Below are 15592 nucleotides of genomic sequence, written 5' to 3'. Positions count from 1 at the left end.
GCTGGAGAGGATACTTTCAATAGTTCCTCTGTAGAATGTAGTCAGGATGGGTGGTGGAGCACTTGCCCGCTTGAGTTTGCGCAGGAAGTAGAGGCGCTGTTGTGCTTTCTTGGCCAGTGATGCTGTGTTGGTGGTCCAAGAGAGGTCCTCACTGATGTGCACCCCCAGGAACTTGGTGCTGCTCACCCTCTCCACCGCAGCGCCGTCGATGGTCAATGGGGGGTGACAGGTGTGGCCTCTCTGGAAGTTGACAATAATCTCCTTGGTCTTACTGACATTTAGCAGGAGGTTGTTGTCTCTGCACCACGTGGTCAGGAGCTCAACCTCTTTCCTGTAGTGGGTCTCATCGCCCTTGGTGATGAGCCCCACCAGCGTTGTGTCGTCCGCAAACTTCACAAGGTGGTTGGAGCTGTAGGTTGGTGTGCAGTCATGTGTCAACAGGGTGAAGAGCAGAGGACTGAGCACACAGCCTTGTGGAGCCCCCGTGCTCAGGGTGATGCTGTTTCTTATATAGATACTTACTGATCTATATAAGATGATGACAAATATAAATATATCCAGACTGTGTTCATCCTAAACCTTTGAGATAAATATATTTTAGGCCCTATGTATGTTTAGCACCACAAGAAGTCATTGACTTTGTGGTTTTCTTGGTGCTTCTCTTTTCTTTCTTCTCACCCTCCAACAACTCGATGCAGATGGCTGCCTCTCCCTGAGCCTGGTTCTTCCTGTTAAACAGCAATCCTTCCTCCCAGCTTTTCCCAAGAGGTTCCTTACAGGGGATCATCTGATTGCTCGGTTTTTCTCAGTAATGTGTGTTTTCATTTACATCTCTTGCTTCGTGTCCATGTCATGTTATACATTATTACCTTATATATATTTTGGATGTGTAACCAGGTCTTCCTGAACCTTTGGAACTCCTGGAGCTGTGCTACATTGGACAGATTAGCAAACTGTACATACGCACAGCTGACAAAATGCTGTTTTTCTTGAATCAGAGCAGCATAAGACCACCAAAGCTTGCATGCTTGCATCTATTTAGCCTTCTTAAACTTAATGGACGCTGACACCCCCAACTCTTGGAAAGTCTTCTGGCAGGATTTTGGAGCTGACCTTCCCAGATTTACTCTCATTCAAGCTTATTTAGTCTCTCACTCGACCACTGAGTTCCAGGTGTTGATGGGTTGCAGCCTTGCGTTTGTTTGCAATCAAATTTAGAATATTATTTATTTAAAGACAGTCCTTATTATACCAGTGTGCTGTTACCTTGCTGAAGACTGCTTATCTAGTTGTAACTCACACTATTATAGTAACCTGATGCAGGCCCTCTGCATCTGTTCACATCTATGACTGCTTCCCTCCTGGAAAAAAAAAGTTTACAATTTTAGTAGTTATTAAGATCAAACAGGGTAAGAGTGCGCAAAAACTATTAAATAAGACCATAAAACAAACTTTTCCATTTAAAATCCCAGAAAGTTGATCGTGTTCATCTGGATGCAGTCTTTTCAGTGGGAGAAATGTTTCATCAGTAATCCATGTGACTTCTTTAGTCTGGAGACACCGAATAAGTCATCATCCAGGATTTTCTTACCTGGATTATTGAGGTAGGATCAAGACATCATGACATCAAGCTGCACACCAAGAGTGAGCGAAACATCAATTCCCTGATCCCTCTTGCCAGGTACTGAGAAGCCAGCTGAATGGAGGAATAAGAGCCAAGTCATTAATACATAAGGTCATCAGATAGCCACCTGAAATAATAAGACGTCCACAGGAAGAGATAGATGCTACTGATGTCAAGACACAAAAACTCGTCACAATGCACAGAGGTCTCCACCTGAAGTCCAGTCCAGTATCCTGAGGCTCTAAGAGCAACAGAAAGAGGGAGGGCAAGGATTAGTGCATGTCACTACAATCCAGGATGAAAGATGACACATTTGCAAATAGATCAGGAAGATCTCCAAGAATGCTTCAAGCAGCTGAAGATGGATACTGATGAGGAACAGGAAGAGGAACAATCATGGACAATCACTCCCTTGCGTGGGATGTATTATCGACAGAGAGAGGAAGTGGCTGACATCAAGAAATCCTACCAGTGGCTTAAGAGGTCAACTTTAAAGACAGTACAGAAGTTCTGATCACGAGCTAAGGACCAGATCTACCACAGCTGACAGGACCCAAGATATGCAAACTGTGCAATGGTCCCCCTGGAGATTACACATAGCATCAAGATCCAAGCTGGGACAGCATACACTGAGAGGCACAATTTAGTGGCTGGGATAGTCAGAGCGCCTCACCTCTGTCAGTGCGCCCCAGGCAGCTGTGGCTATGTAGCTTGCCATCACCAGTGTGTGAATGGGTGAATCACTGAATGTAGTGCAAAGCGCTTTGGGGTCCTTAGGGACTAAGTAAAGCACTATACAAATACAGGCCATTTACCATAGTGTACAGGAACATCTGTGCCACATTTGGAATGAAAGTCCCCAAGTCCCAGTGGGAGACCTCACTAAAGGTGGTTGAGAACAGCAGGACTAAGATCCTGTGGGACTTCCAGTTCCAGACAGACAAGCAGCTGCTGGCCAACCAACCAGACATGTTGGTGGTTGACAAGGAGCAGAAGACCACAGATTGATGTGGCAGTCCCAGTGGACAGCAGCATCAGAAAGAAGGAGGACAGTAAAATAGAGAAGTACCAGGGGGTGAGGGAATAACTGGAGCAGATAGAAACATCAAAACAGGAAGCATCACAGGAAAAAAGAAAGTAAAGAAAATGGCATTTCAAAGACACAGATGTGAGTGAGGTGTATGAGACAATTTACAATAAGTTAGTGGGTAATATTCACTTGCTAAACTCCAATACATGCAATTGGAGTTGCATCAAATTATACTTTGTTTTTTTCTTTAGATAAGGACTCATAATAAACTGCTCCACTCCTCTCTGGCATCTCATTTTTACAATTAAGCCTTCCCAACATTTCAGCATCCACATTTTCATTGTCAGAATTTGAGATTCTTTCCAAAGCTTAGGGATTAGTGAGGTACAAGTAACTAGATCCACTATCAATACTCTTATTACGCACTTGTTTAACTGTGCTAAAGGACCTCCATCTTCAAGGGGAGACATCTGTGGTGACGTTGGCAAATCAGACTTAAATTATTGGCCCATACAATCCAAATCATCGCTCTAAAAATGAAAAACTTTGGCGCGATTCCATAATGCATGCACATAAGTCCATCTTTCTGTCCTACATTTCCAGCATGACACATCTTTAATTAAACCAATTTCATGTAATCTGAAAGGAGCGTAGTAATACAGATTAATGATTTTATCCTGAATAAATTTGCCCGTGGTATCCCTGACTAATTTTTTAAATATTGTTTTCCCATGACTCATTTTCAGATGCAGAGACAACATCTTTTTCCCAGGTCTTCTTTAGTTTGTTGCTTTATGTTACATTGTTGAAAGTTTTAAATAAGACCGTATGGTGTAAGTGCTTTTATGCAGTTAGATTTTTCTTCTTATACAATCTTTAATTCACCAGATATATTTTTAAATATTCAAGCGTTTCACGACAAAAGTGCAGCCGCACTGTCCTTACCGTCGCCTCTCCAGCAGGGGGCGATGGCAGTCGCTCCGGACACATGGAGGGGCAGGGAGGAAGAAGGAGCTCAGACAGAGGCTGATTAAAGCGGTCAGCAGTCACAGGTGGTGGTCTGTGTAAGGGACCGGAGAATCGTTACAAAATATACCATGAAGAACGAAGGCATAGAAGGGACGGAGAGGTTTCTGAGCCCGGATAAAGGCAGGGGCCTGCGGGCGTTGAGACACTTCGCGGTGGGGGAGCTGGTGTTCGCGTGTCCTGCCTACTCCTACGTGCTGACCGTGAATGAGAGGGGAGCGCACTGTGAACACTGCTTCACCAGGTAAAACTGCACCTCACCTCACTCAAACAGCTGACAGACCCCTCTTGTAACAGGTAGTTACGAGCAGGCGCCTTCCTCTGTGAAAAGGAGAACTGAGTGGAGCGGGTAACGTCCAGTTCACCGCCAGCTAACCTCATTACAGCTACGTTAGCAGTTAAACCCCTGTGCACCTACTCAGCTGATTAAAGTGGGTCAGTGAGACGAGCCAGCTCACCTGACAGATGCTGCAGCTTTTGTTTGTAGCACTGCGGAGTCAAGAGAGTAAAACACGAGTGGATTTTAAAACGATACAGTGCTTTTTAAGTACTGTGTATATACCCTATATAGTCTTAAATAGGTTATCAGTATTTACAGGTCGCATACTTGGTTAAAGGACCACTTGGTAAATTTGCAGCCCTATTGATGCCATAGTATAACGTGTCTGCTTGTCTTATACAACACGTGCTCTGGGCACAGACCTGTTAAAGATCCTCACTTGTCCCCCCAGAACGAACTACATAATGTTGTTTTTGTGTCTCCAGCTGTGCATGTAGCGGATGTCTGTATAATGTTGTGTGGCTTTATGGTAATTTGTAGTCATTTCCTCTCTCTACATGGGTGTATTGTGTCTCATAGTTATTATTTGTGTTTCTTAGACTTTTCTATTTAATTTAGATTTTCTGCACTATGTCTTGTCTTATTTTTTGTCTTCGTTTATATTTGTTGTTTTGCAACTTTTTGGGGATTAATTCTGGAGGGTGGGAGGGACTGTGTCCATGCACACACTTGACAAAGCGCTGCCTTTGTAATATCAGACTGCCAAAGCTAGCACGCTTGCACCAGTAACCGTGTAGGCTGTTGAGTGGCCTACAGCATTCAGAGAGCATCATGTGTAGGAGGAGTGTGTAGGCACACTTTATCAAAAACATGACAGGAAATTAGATTCAGTTTAATTTTAAAATCCCTTCACAACACTTTATAGCATTATATGAACTCACTCTCTGTGACACTCTTACTGACACTTTCTTACACACACATGCGTCCTACCAAAGAAGCCATTAAAAGGTTTGTAGAGCATTGAAAGGTTAGGGTGCTAAATATAGGCGTCCGTGTGTCCCAAAAGAGGAGGAGCCATGAGATGAGAAGTCAAGTCCAGGACAGGCGTGCACTGGAAGGCATGTACGCAAGTGTGTATATTTGCCCCGTGTTGTACCTTGTGCCTTATCTGACATAATTAGTGAACTGAAAATGTTTGTAGACGCTCCTGAGAATATAATCTGAAATTCAGATCCAATGCATGTGACCCAGATGTGATTAAAATTAAACTCTAAACATCTTTATGTTCCCTATTATGTCCCAGACGATAACAAACTGTCACGGCCTTCTCGTTCAATATCAGGTTGAATTTTTATTATTGTCATTTTTTTTAAGAAGTTGAAGGCTGTCACTATAAAGTTTATTCCCGTATCCACCATCCAGGTGTGTCATGTTGTTTCTTCATGTAGTTTAAAAGAAAGTGTCCCTTTTACGTACAGCAGTATCTGAATGTATTGCATCTTCGTGTCATTACAGGAGAGAAGACCTTTTTAAGTGTGGTAAATGTAAGCAGGCCTACTACTGCAATGTTGACTGTCAGGTAAGATGGTCATTTTGGTCTTTTTAATGGAGATTTTGAAGTCTTTTTGTAAGTTTCAAAAGTCAGCTCAAGGAACTGACTAGGACTAGGTGTCAGTTGGTACTTTATGTTCAAAAAAGTGCTCCTTTTGCTAGCTTAACATTAGCATGCTCTCTTGTGCAGATGCCTGCAAAGAGCCAATAATGCATTAGCAGCATGATGCAGCTGTGTCTGTCCTGTAAGCAGTTTGCACTTTAACAGTGCTCTCTTATTCTTTAGTGCAATAAAATTAATAACTGTATCTCCACTCCAACATTTTCCTTCCCTGCACATCAACTAACATCAGTGCAGGACCAACAGAGGCTCCAGTTAGATGTTTTCTATTTGTCCTCAATGAAGAACCTTTGTAAGACAAGTAGCAACATAACTGCAGCTGTAATGTGATTGCTGAATTTAGTGTAGTAACACATTACATTACTGAGTTATTGACAAATGTTCAGTTATTGACGATCTGTTTAGTTCTAGTGTGATGGTACAAATCAAACTCTGTACACTGCAGTAAAGTACAGACAGAGACAGAATGACGTTTGCCTCGGTCATTAATTTATCAGTGATTTACTCTTTGATGACAGAAATGTCCGTTTAATTCTCCTTTTCTTTGCTGTCTTAATTTTGCGTATCCTGTTGTTTTTCCTTTTATAACACTTATTCAGAAAAGGATAATTTACCACTTACTGTGTTTGTGTGTTTGCACAGAGAGGTGATTGGCCCATGCACAAGCTGGAGTGTGTAGCGATGTGTTCCTACGGGGAAAACTGGTGTCCATCAGAAACGGTCAGACTGGTGGCAAGAATCATCATGAAACAGGTGAAGTGACACAAAGAAGCAGGAGAAGTAATGTTTCAGTATCCAGAGAATACTCAGAGATGAACACTAAAATGAAAAAGGAAAAAAAAACTATGAGCGATATAGATGTTCTCTACATATTACGACATAACAAAAATAAAGAGTTATGGTTAAGACGCCGTAATTACCATTTGGATGAATAACACCGCAAGAAGAGGAAGGAGCAACAAGCAAACCTTAAAATAAATATCTGAGTGAAATATGATCTGGGTCTTCACAATAATCTGACTCGACTCATCACTTTAATTTACATAGTTTTCCATGCGCAGTGTAATCACACATGTAGTTTAGATTAAAATGAACAGTCGTTGTGCAGTGTTAACATGGCCTTCTTGTGTCGTAATTTGACCACAGCGTTTAAATGTAGGTCTTATCTTGGTTGATGACAATGCTCATGAACACTGCTGTCCCTGAGCTGTGCTTGGAAGCTGCTGTATTACCATAAAGATCTTTAATGTCTAAACTCAGCTGAACGTTTATACTAGAACTGTCTGCAGGTAATTTAATTCAGCGTAAAGGGAAAATTAAGTTTAGTTTATATCGTTACATCATTATGCGATCGCTATGATTCAGGTTTTTTCATTAAACACTGTCATTTTGCAGAGAGCCACAACAGAGCGAACTCCCTCAGAAAGGCTGCTACTGCTTAAAGAGTTTGAAGCTCGTAAGTTAACGTTTGTGTGTGAGTGTGAATACATAAGCATACACTTTAGTTAGACATTCATGCACTTTTAGTGTGTGTGTGTGTGTGTGCGCGTGTGCGTGTGCGCGCGCTATCTATGTCTCTGCAGTTGTGGCAGTGTGTCTATTAATATCCTCAGCTGTAGCCTCCAGTCCTGGTTCTGTCGCTTTCATTCACTCCAAGTGTGCAAAGCACTGGGGATCTAAATCCCAAGCTTCTGGCTTCTGTAATTTCATGTTCTCTCCCTTCCTTTAACAACTACTGCCACTGTGCCCTTGAGCAATAAACTCATCTATCGTCACTGGGAAACTGTGATTATACTGAGATGCACTTATCTGTTAATATAACTCAGTTTTAGCTCATAATTAAGAAACTAAACTCTGCTGAGCCTGTTTTCGAGCAGCAAGATTTACAGGGCATTTTTGTTTCTGTTTTCTGCAGTTGTTCTAACTGCTTTACTAATGTGCAACTTTCAGGTTTTAATGAAGTTAAACACAGTGAAACAGGTCCCATTGGTCGTAATCTCACACATGCACGAGCTCTGGTTTCCCCGAAGTGCCAACAAACGGTTTCCTGTGCTCCATTTGGGATTATTATTTAGTCTGAACTGTTGTTTCCGGCTCAGATGTGTCACCACGGGATTGTTAGAGAATTAACCTTCATACTTGTCCCTCATGCGAACCAAACAAATGGTTGGCCAGCTGCTGCCTGCTGCTACTCGTCTGTGTCTGAGTGGGTTTGTGTGATTGGCAAAGACAGACGGCTCATAGTGGTGCTGTGTTTAACACTTATTAACACTGAGGTGTTCTCATCTGCTTACCGTTTGGAACCAGATTATTATTATTATTATTATTATTTGAATCATCAGTTTAATGCATATATTTCTTTATGCTTGGAAAAAAAGATCAAATGTTTTGCAAGAGGTCCAGTGTAACTGAATGGTCAAATGTTATATTGATATTTACGTTTTGCTGACTTAAATATCAAACTTTAAGTCAGCTGCTTGTTCACTTTTTCCTGCCAATGAGAGACAACTCAGTAGTACATGTTTATTATTTACATGTTTGGTTCTCTTTTAAATAAATGTGAATAAATTTAATTAAATAAATCTCAGTAATGTTAAGCCCAATGTCTGGTCTGTTATATTGTCAGTTGCTTTTCATGTAATTATTAATTTTCTCACTTCTTTGTCAGCCCTTTGTCCCTTATTCTTTTTAATCTTTTTCTCTTTGACAGATTTAGATAAGATGGACAGCGAAAAGGAGGAGATGAACCAGACAGACATAGCAGCGCTGCATCACTTCTACTCCAGACACATCAGTAACCTTCCTGATGAACAGGCTCTCACGGAGCTATTTGCACAGGTATCAATGAAGAAACACCAGATGGCTGTTCGAGTTGTCAGTGAACCAATGGATCCAAAAACTAAAATCTCATGGCGGCGCCAATGCAGTGTTTACCTTTATCACTGAGACTGCTACATCAGCCATTCCCTGCCCACAGTCTGCATTATTTTCCATTATTTTTATGGTACTAAACATATTTCTGCATGACATCACTACACTGCACTGGTTTGCCTTTTTGACAGTCAACAGTGCAGAGAGACTGGAAACATGCAGCACAGCTGGTCTCAAATGGTGGAGATTCAGGTTACAGTTAGTGGTGTGCACTTTAACCTGGACACCCTGACGCAGATGCAGCTGCCCTGTTTCTGAATTTGTACCTTGTTCGTATGGCAGCGCTTTTCCCAAACACCTGATAATCCGTACTTGAACACTAGCTTAACATCAGTTGATTTCAAGCCTTCTCCCACTAAGAATCTTTATTTCATACTGTTTGGGGGTTAGGGGAACTTGGAACCATCTCTTCATCTTTCAGCCCTCCATCCATTCTCAGTTGTCCTGCACTTGTAGGCAGAAAGACATAAAGGAGTGCATGTTTGTTTTAACTAGGCTCTGTATCACACGCCCACTGATTCTTTGCCGTTTAACTCTGCAGCTTTGAGCGCTTTAATTTTATCTGTCTGGCAGTGGGCTGTGTCCCACCTCTTCAAGCTACATCAATGGAAACCTCTTTGGCCTGTTATCACACAGCTGCATTTAATCTCCACTACCAGAATTTCCTCCTCCTCACTGAAGTGGGTGGCACGGCACAGCCGAGGCTGATGCAAGTTGTGATTTCGTGTTGCTGAACCCTGCTTTTTTTTTTTTTTTCCTTCAGGTTAATTGTAATGGTTTTACCATAGAGGACGAGGAACTCTCACATCTGGGATCAGCTGTTTTTCCTGAGTAAGCAGCTAACATGTCGTCATCATTCAGCGCTCTGTGTGGACATTTTAGGAGATTAAATTCAAAATAAATTCCTCTTTTCATTCCCCTGAATATGTCATCCCACTTTCTCAGTGACAGTTCGCCTGTTTTATAGGAGGTTTTTATATTTATAGATCACTTTATTTATTTTGTCTGTTTATTTCATGCTATGTGAAGCATGTACAAGCAACTGTTTATGGTCATTTTACATATTACTACTTCATAGCTGACAACAATTCTACCAAGAGGTATCTGATCAGCCACTAAAATACCTTAAAAACTTGGAAAAGCGAATAGTGCTCACACTTGGCTGCCCTCTTGAATACAGTTTACAAAAAATAAAAGTATTCATGGCAGAACTGCATGTGATACCCCACAGAGCTGTAGTACCAGTGTCACAAAGCTGCTAAATGTAGTGTTTTATCAGTGTCTTTTTAATTTTACAGCTTTTCTCTCACTTGTCTCTCTCACTCCTTCTTCCTTCCAGTGTAGCACTGATGAATCATAGCTGTAGTCCCAATGTCATAGTGACCTACAAAGGCACAGTAGCTGAGGTCAGAGCTGTTAAAGAGATAAACCCTGGAGAAGAGGCAAGTAAATACATCATTTTGAAACCTTCAATTACAGAAGTGTAAAAGTCTCTTATTGTAGGTTGTTTTTGTCATGTCTCTCTCTGTAGATATTTAACAGCTACATAGACCTGCTCTACCCCACAGAGGACAGGAAGGAGAGGTTGCTGGATTCCTATTTTTTCACATGCCAGTGCACAGAGTGCACCTCCAGGTCTAAGGTACTGTGAGTTTATCTCTTAGGAGCGCATATATTTTTGATATCTTGAATGGGAGTCTGGTACCAACAAACAATTTAGTTTGAGGACTAAAACAGCAAGTACATTATCTGGGTCAGTTATTAGCTGTGTGTTGGGGAAATGCAGCAGGATCATTGTCCTCATTGTGCCAACCTGTGCTTCCTCCCACCTTTGTTTCAAACGACACCTTACACTGTCAGAGATGTGGTGGCTGTGTCCCAGTTCCACATTATAAACTAGTGTACTGTATGGGTACTAATGCAGTCTTTTGTTTATATGCGTCAGTCTTCATAGCATGTTCTGTTTAGAATAGAAATGGTACTTAGCATGTGACAAGATGTTTTTGCATCATTTTGACTTCTGCACATTTTTACATTTGGAATGAAATCTGAAAGTTTCAGAAAAACTAAAATCCCTCCTTAGGTCTTTTTTGGTTTTACTGGAATTGCCTTTTAATGATATCTGACTGTAATTAGCTTACTTTATGCACTGCATTATGAAGCAGTGATTTAATGTTGTGCTCTAAAATCCAAGCAGAACTACTGGTTAATGCATACTGAGATATTTGTATGTCTAATTTTGTTTCTTTCCCAGTGTGCTGTTGTCAGACAGTACAGCTGTTTATATTTGGTACTCTTATGTTTTAACATAGCTTCCCCCAAAGACTGTCTTGTATAAGATGCAATGTTATAAAACTCGGTATTATTTTTTTTCACTCTGTCTTTAGGACAAGGCAAAAATGGAGATCAGGAAGCTGAACCCTCCGCCAGAAACTGAGGAAATCCGATCCATGGTCCGTTATGCCAAAAATGTCATTGAAGAATTCAGGCGTGCCAAACACTACAAAAATATCCTTCTCTTATTATAATGTATTCTCGTCTTTCTCCTGATCTCTGACAGCTTTGCTGCCTCCTCTTCTTGCGCTGCCTTTTCTGTGTCATTATTTCTTGACTCTCTTGCACCCCCCAGTGAGCTGCTAGAAATGTGTGAGCTCAGCCTGGAGAAGATGGGAGCTATATTTGCAGACACAAATGTCTACATGCTGCACATGATGTATCAGGCCATGGGGGTGTGCCTGTACATGCAGGACTGGGATGGCGCTATGAGCTACGGAGAGAAGATCGTTCAACCGTACAGGTAAATCGATCTGTTGGAAATTCAAGTCATAAAGACTAGATTAATTCAATCACTGTCTACAATGGTACATTATAATTTGTAACTGTATCAAAGTTGTTTTCGTATTGCATAAAAAGAAGAAAAACTTGTTTTTATCTTGTAAGCCCTGCACTAAGAGTCTTGGAGATAAAGCAGACACTTTGTTCCTCTCTTTCTCTGATTGTATTTTACCAGTTGCTATGGGTCTTTCTTGATTTGTCACCTTAACTAAGTTATCCACTCCCATAACCACCTTTTATTCTTATTCCTTTAAGCTGGGTACATGTACAGTAAACTACCAAAAATGTGGTTTTAACTTTTTTTTTTTACGATGATGTTTTCAGCTCATTTTGATGATTATGTTCTTTCTGCAGTGTTCACTATCCAGCGTATTCCCTGAATGTGGCGTCTATGTATCTGAAGCTAGGGCGTCTGTATTTGGGGCTCGAGAAGAAGACCCAAGGAGTCAAAGCTCTGAAGAAGGTGAATGCATGTATAAATATTTGGTGTATTAAAAGATCAATTGCGTAAGCAGTTGGCTGCAAAAGCATTTGAAATGCAACAAGCGACCACGGAGAGACCGATGAGTGGACAGTTGTTCATTCTTTGTCCTGTTTTTGTGTCTTATGAGCATCTCTGCATGTACTAGAACTAAGTCAGGGTGGAAATGGAGTAGACGTAGTCCCATGAGCAACTAAGTAAACCCCATGATTCATGATTCAGTGGTCTGTTGGGCAATGTTTAACAGTGGTAACCTGAAGTAAGGAATTTGAACCCACTCTGTTACAGTGTTGCTTGAGGTTTGTGGACATTTGTTTATGCACAGCTCTCTTAAGGTCCCTGCACAACATTCCAGTTTGAGATTTGCTGCTGTGCTTGGAATCATTGTCCTGTTTCATGACAGTCTTGATAGTAAGGCTTTGACTATTGGGCAGATGGTCTCACATATGACTCTAGAATATGTTGGTATACATAGAATATGTTGGTCACAGTCAACCGGAGACCGCAAGGTGCCCTGGTCCTCTAGCTTGTGGCTGTAAATAATCACCCTTTCTCCAACCATACTTGTTCGTTTTATTTCTGAGTGTACTTTAGCATTTAACATGCTACCTGGGGTCTGTAGCATCTGAGCCATATAGCTCTTAGGTTTTTTGCAGTTTTGGTGAGCAGTGAATGATCTGACTTCTAGTGAATTTGAAAGGACCTCCACTCCTGGAAAGATCACTCCAGACCAGTAAACTGCCAAAACTATTTGTTTTATAGAAGCAGCCACACTTGTTCATCATCAGTTAATCAAGTACAGTTGAGCAGCAGGACCTGGCTGCTACTTACCCTCTTAAATCTAGCGGAAGCAGTAAATGTTTTGATACATTGATTTTAACTTTGGTGTCTGAAGCTACATCACTGTATTGACATTCAAATGCTATTACATTCAACATTTGATCAGCTGTCAAGGCAAACGTGCATCTAATCTGTTTTTCTGTCTTCAGGCTCTCGCTGTCATGGAGGTGGCTCATGGAAAAGATCACCATTATGTAGCTGAAGTCAAACGTGAAATTGAGGAGCAGAAGTAAAAAAGAGGAGCTGAAGGAGCAAAAAGAGTAACGAGAGTCCGCAATGAGGGACCTCTCCAAAAGCAGCAACAACAAAATACACATCACAAATGCATGGCATGCATTGTTTACCTCTTCAGTTTTTAAATATTTTTGTTCACTCCGTTTCTTCTGCTTCTCTGTGAGCAGTCTTCACTCCTTAACTCATGGATGAGGACCACGTTTTGTATCTACAGCCGCCTACTTCCTGTCAGACCTGGATAAAAAATGGAGACACATTGGGGTTGCATTGTTTGAATGAGAGGAATACAGCATCTGATTTGTTTCTCATCCAAACTTGAACTACATTTAAAATGTTGGTTTTGGTTTCTTTTCATACATTGCATAAAAACAAAATCCCACCATTAGAAAGATGAAAACATTTTTTTATGCAGCCTTTCTTAAGATACAAAGCTTTTATGTGAACGGTCTATTTTCTGAAGCCCAATTTAATTTTTTTTTGTCCTTTTCCTGGTGAGTCTGATTCATTCACTGTTTTGTGGACCTGTCAATTAACAGTTTCCTATCCTTTTTCTTTGGCAGCAGTTATGGCTACGCAGCGTCGCCCCGGGCAGTTGTTCATGATTTAAAATTTTGTACAAAAAAGTGAACAGTTGTTACTCACAGCTGATGCATTTTTAAATCCTCAGATATTCTGGCTTCTTTCGTTCATGTCTAAACTGTGAAAATGTGACCATGCATCGTGTACTCTGTAGCACCAGAGAGGAGAATGCAAAGAACTATTCCTTAATGAATAACAAGTATCTTTTGCTCGTTTAAAAGAAGCAGGAAGTGTTGCATGTTTGACTGTTCATGTTTTCTTTGTGTGTGGCTTTTTCTTTTCTTTTCTGTGTCTTCTACTGGGGCTTGTTGACCAAATAGGCCACAGGTTAAACTGGCAAGGAACCAGCTATTCAGTCTGTTCAGTGTATCATTAAATCGGGGTGCTGATATGTGACCAGTTTGCCTCTTAAGTCACAGTGAAGACATTGGTACTATGATCCTGGATCAGAGTCCCTTTGCTCTCAGGAATAAAAGGGGGCAGCACAGTAGCTTTTATTGCCTTTTTGTCAAGAGATGCATTATTAAACTTTGTTGGTATTTTCTTCTTCCAGACGCAGCATCGATGCAGAAATGACCTATACAGTTGTAGACAGGATGGTAAAATACACTAAGATAGCAAGGTGTATAGCTTTTACAGTAATAAAGTAGAGGGTGGCATCCTTAACTTCTACATTTTATTGTCAAGAATTGGTGTAATATTTCATACAAAGAGAAGTGCGTCTTTTAATCTAATTTGTGCACACTTGTAAGCTAATTCAAACCGTAGTTTAAAACCGATGGTAACAGTTCCACATTTTAGGAAGTGCTACCTTTAGCAAGAATGCGTGTTGTAAAAGCATCTGTGGGTCATTAAAACAGTAGTTGGAGTTTAAACCCCCAAATGGGAGCTGTTATAGATCACCAAACTGTACTTCTGCTTTAGGGTTGACTAAAATGTATAGAAATACTAGGTGGCTGTGTTTAAGGTGTGTTGTTGGGAGGAAGACTTAAAAGTAATTAATGCAAAGATTATCACCAGGGCCTTTGTTGCACTCAGATTTTGTATTGTTTTTATGACACAATGATGTCAAATGGCAAAAATGTAAGCACATTTTATTTCATTTAAGCAGTTTCTGCAAGTGGACGCTTGGCCTTGCTGCCGTCTTCATTTTGCACTGCCAGAAACGATTCAGTTCTGTCGTTCTTTAAATGCATGTAGCTTCACTCTTATCTCGTTTACTATGGAAACAGTTTAATGCTTAACATAAAGGTGGCAAACTGATAGTTGGAAATAAACCATTTGAAAGTCATTTTTGTAGCAAGCTGTGCAAATGTGACTCTGTCACCTGCAAAAATGCATCTAAAAGGTGCCTGCCTTACAGTTTTGCCTTGGTAACCCAAAAACACAGTTTGAGCAATTTCACCTTCTTTATTTTTGTCTTACTGCTAAAAGAAAAACACAATGTAAAGATAGGTTGTAGGCTTGTTTGCACAGGTCAGTAACCTATGTATCTAAACTTTCTATTGGCCAGAATTGAGCATTGTGTTTAATTTTGGTCAAAGACTTCGAAAATACAGTTATATATTTTGTGTTTTTACTCTGTCAGTAAAGATAAAACCTGTGGCACCAATATTGAAACGGCATGTAAGCCAGGCAAAGGGTAATTGGAAGGCCACCTGCACACTGTTTTCTCTTCTTTCTGTAATGAACTGTTATCTTTATCAGGCATGAATATTATTCTATTGGAATGCATAATCGAAAAAAATCAAGCCTCTGGCTCTTTCTGTACCGTGTCAGTGGAAATCAATAAATGACAGTATCGCACTTTGTTCTGTATTCTAACATTTTCTTCTGAATCTTTTTTTAAGCAGCACATCTAAAGCTACATGTCCTGATTGCATAAAGAAAGCAGATATGTTAACAGAAGGGACTAATCTGATTCATAGAACAGACGCTGGCCTGATTAAGTCTGTCTGTGGAAGCAGTAGTGATGCAAGTTAGACTAAAAACTTTTTTCCAGTAGAAATCTTTGTTGAATTTGTCTTTTATTTGAGGACTAGGCTAAAAACTTCACCTGG

At 40.6% G+C, this 15592-nt stretch overlaps 1 protein-coding gene across 1 annotated transcript; it reads left to right on the top strand.

Annotated features, from left to right (window-relative positions):
• Window positions 1–3640: 3640 nt before the first annotated feature.
• smyd2a (SET and MYND domain containing 2a) lies at window positions 3641–15338 on the top strand. Its single transcript, XM_085398555.1, has 12 exons — window positions 3641–3924; window positions 5476–5539; window positions 6275–6385; window positions 7028–7088; window positions 8343–8470; window positions 9327–9394; window positions 9903–10005; window positions 10095–10205; window positions 10951–11071; window positions 11186–11360; window positions 11753–11861; window positions 12869–15338. The coding sequence occupies exons 1-12, from the start codon at window positions 3752–3754 to the stop codon at window positions 12950–12952; spliced, it is 1308 nt and encodes a 435-aa protein (XP_085254681.1). The 5' UTR covers window positions 3641–3751; the 3' UTR covers window positions 12953–15338.
• The last annotated feature ends 254 nt before the right edge of the window (window positions 15339–15592 follow it).

The sequence above is a fragment of the Rhamphochromis longiceps genome, linkage group LG1 (genome assembly GCF_057381845.1).
Source record: "Rhamphochromis longiceps isolate RC_006_pf linkage group LG1, R_longiceps_female_GT1.1, whole genome shotgun sequence".
In the NCBI taxonomy this organism is placed as follows: Eukaryota; Metazoa; Chordata; class Actinopteri; order Cichliformes; family Cichlidae; genus Rhamphochromis; species Rhamphochromis longiceps.
The sequence above is the reverse complement of the archived record's forward strand: the minus strand, read 5'-3'. Positions and strand labels throughout refer to the sequence as shown.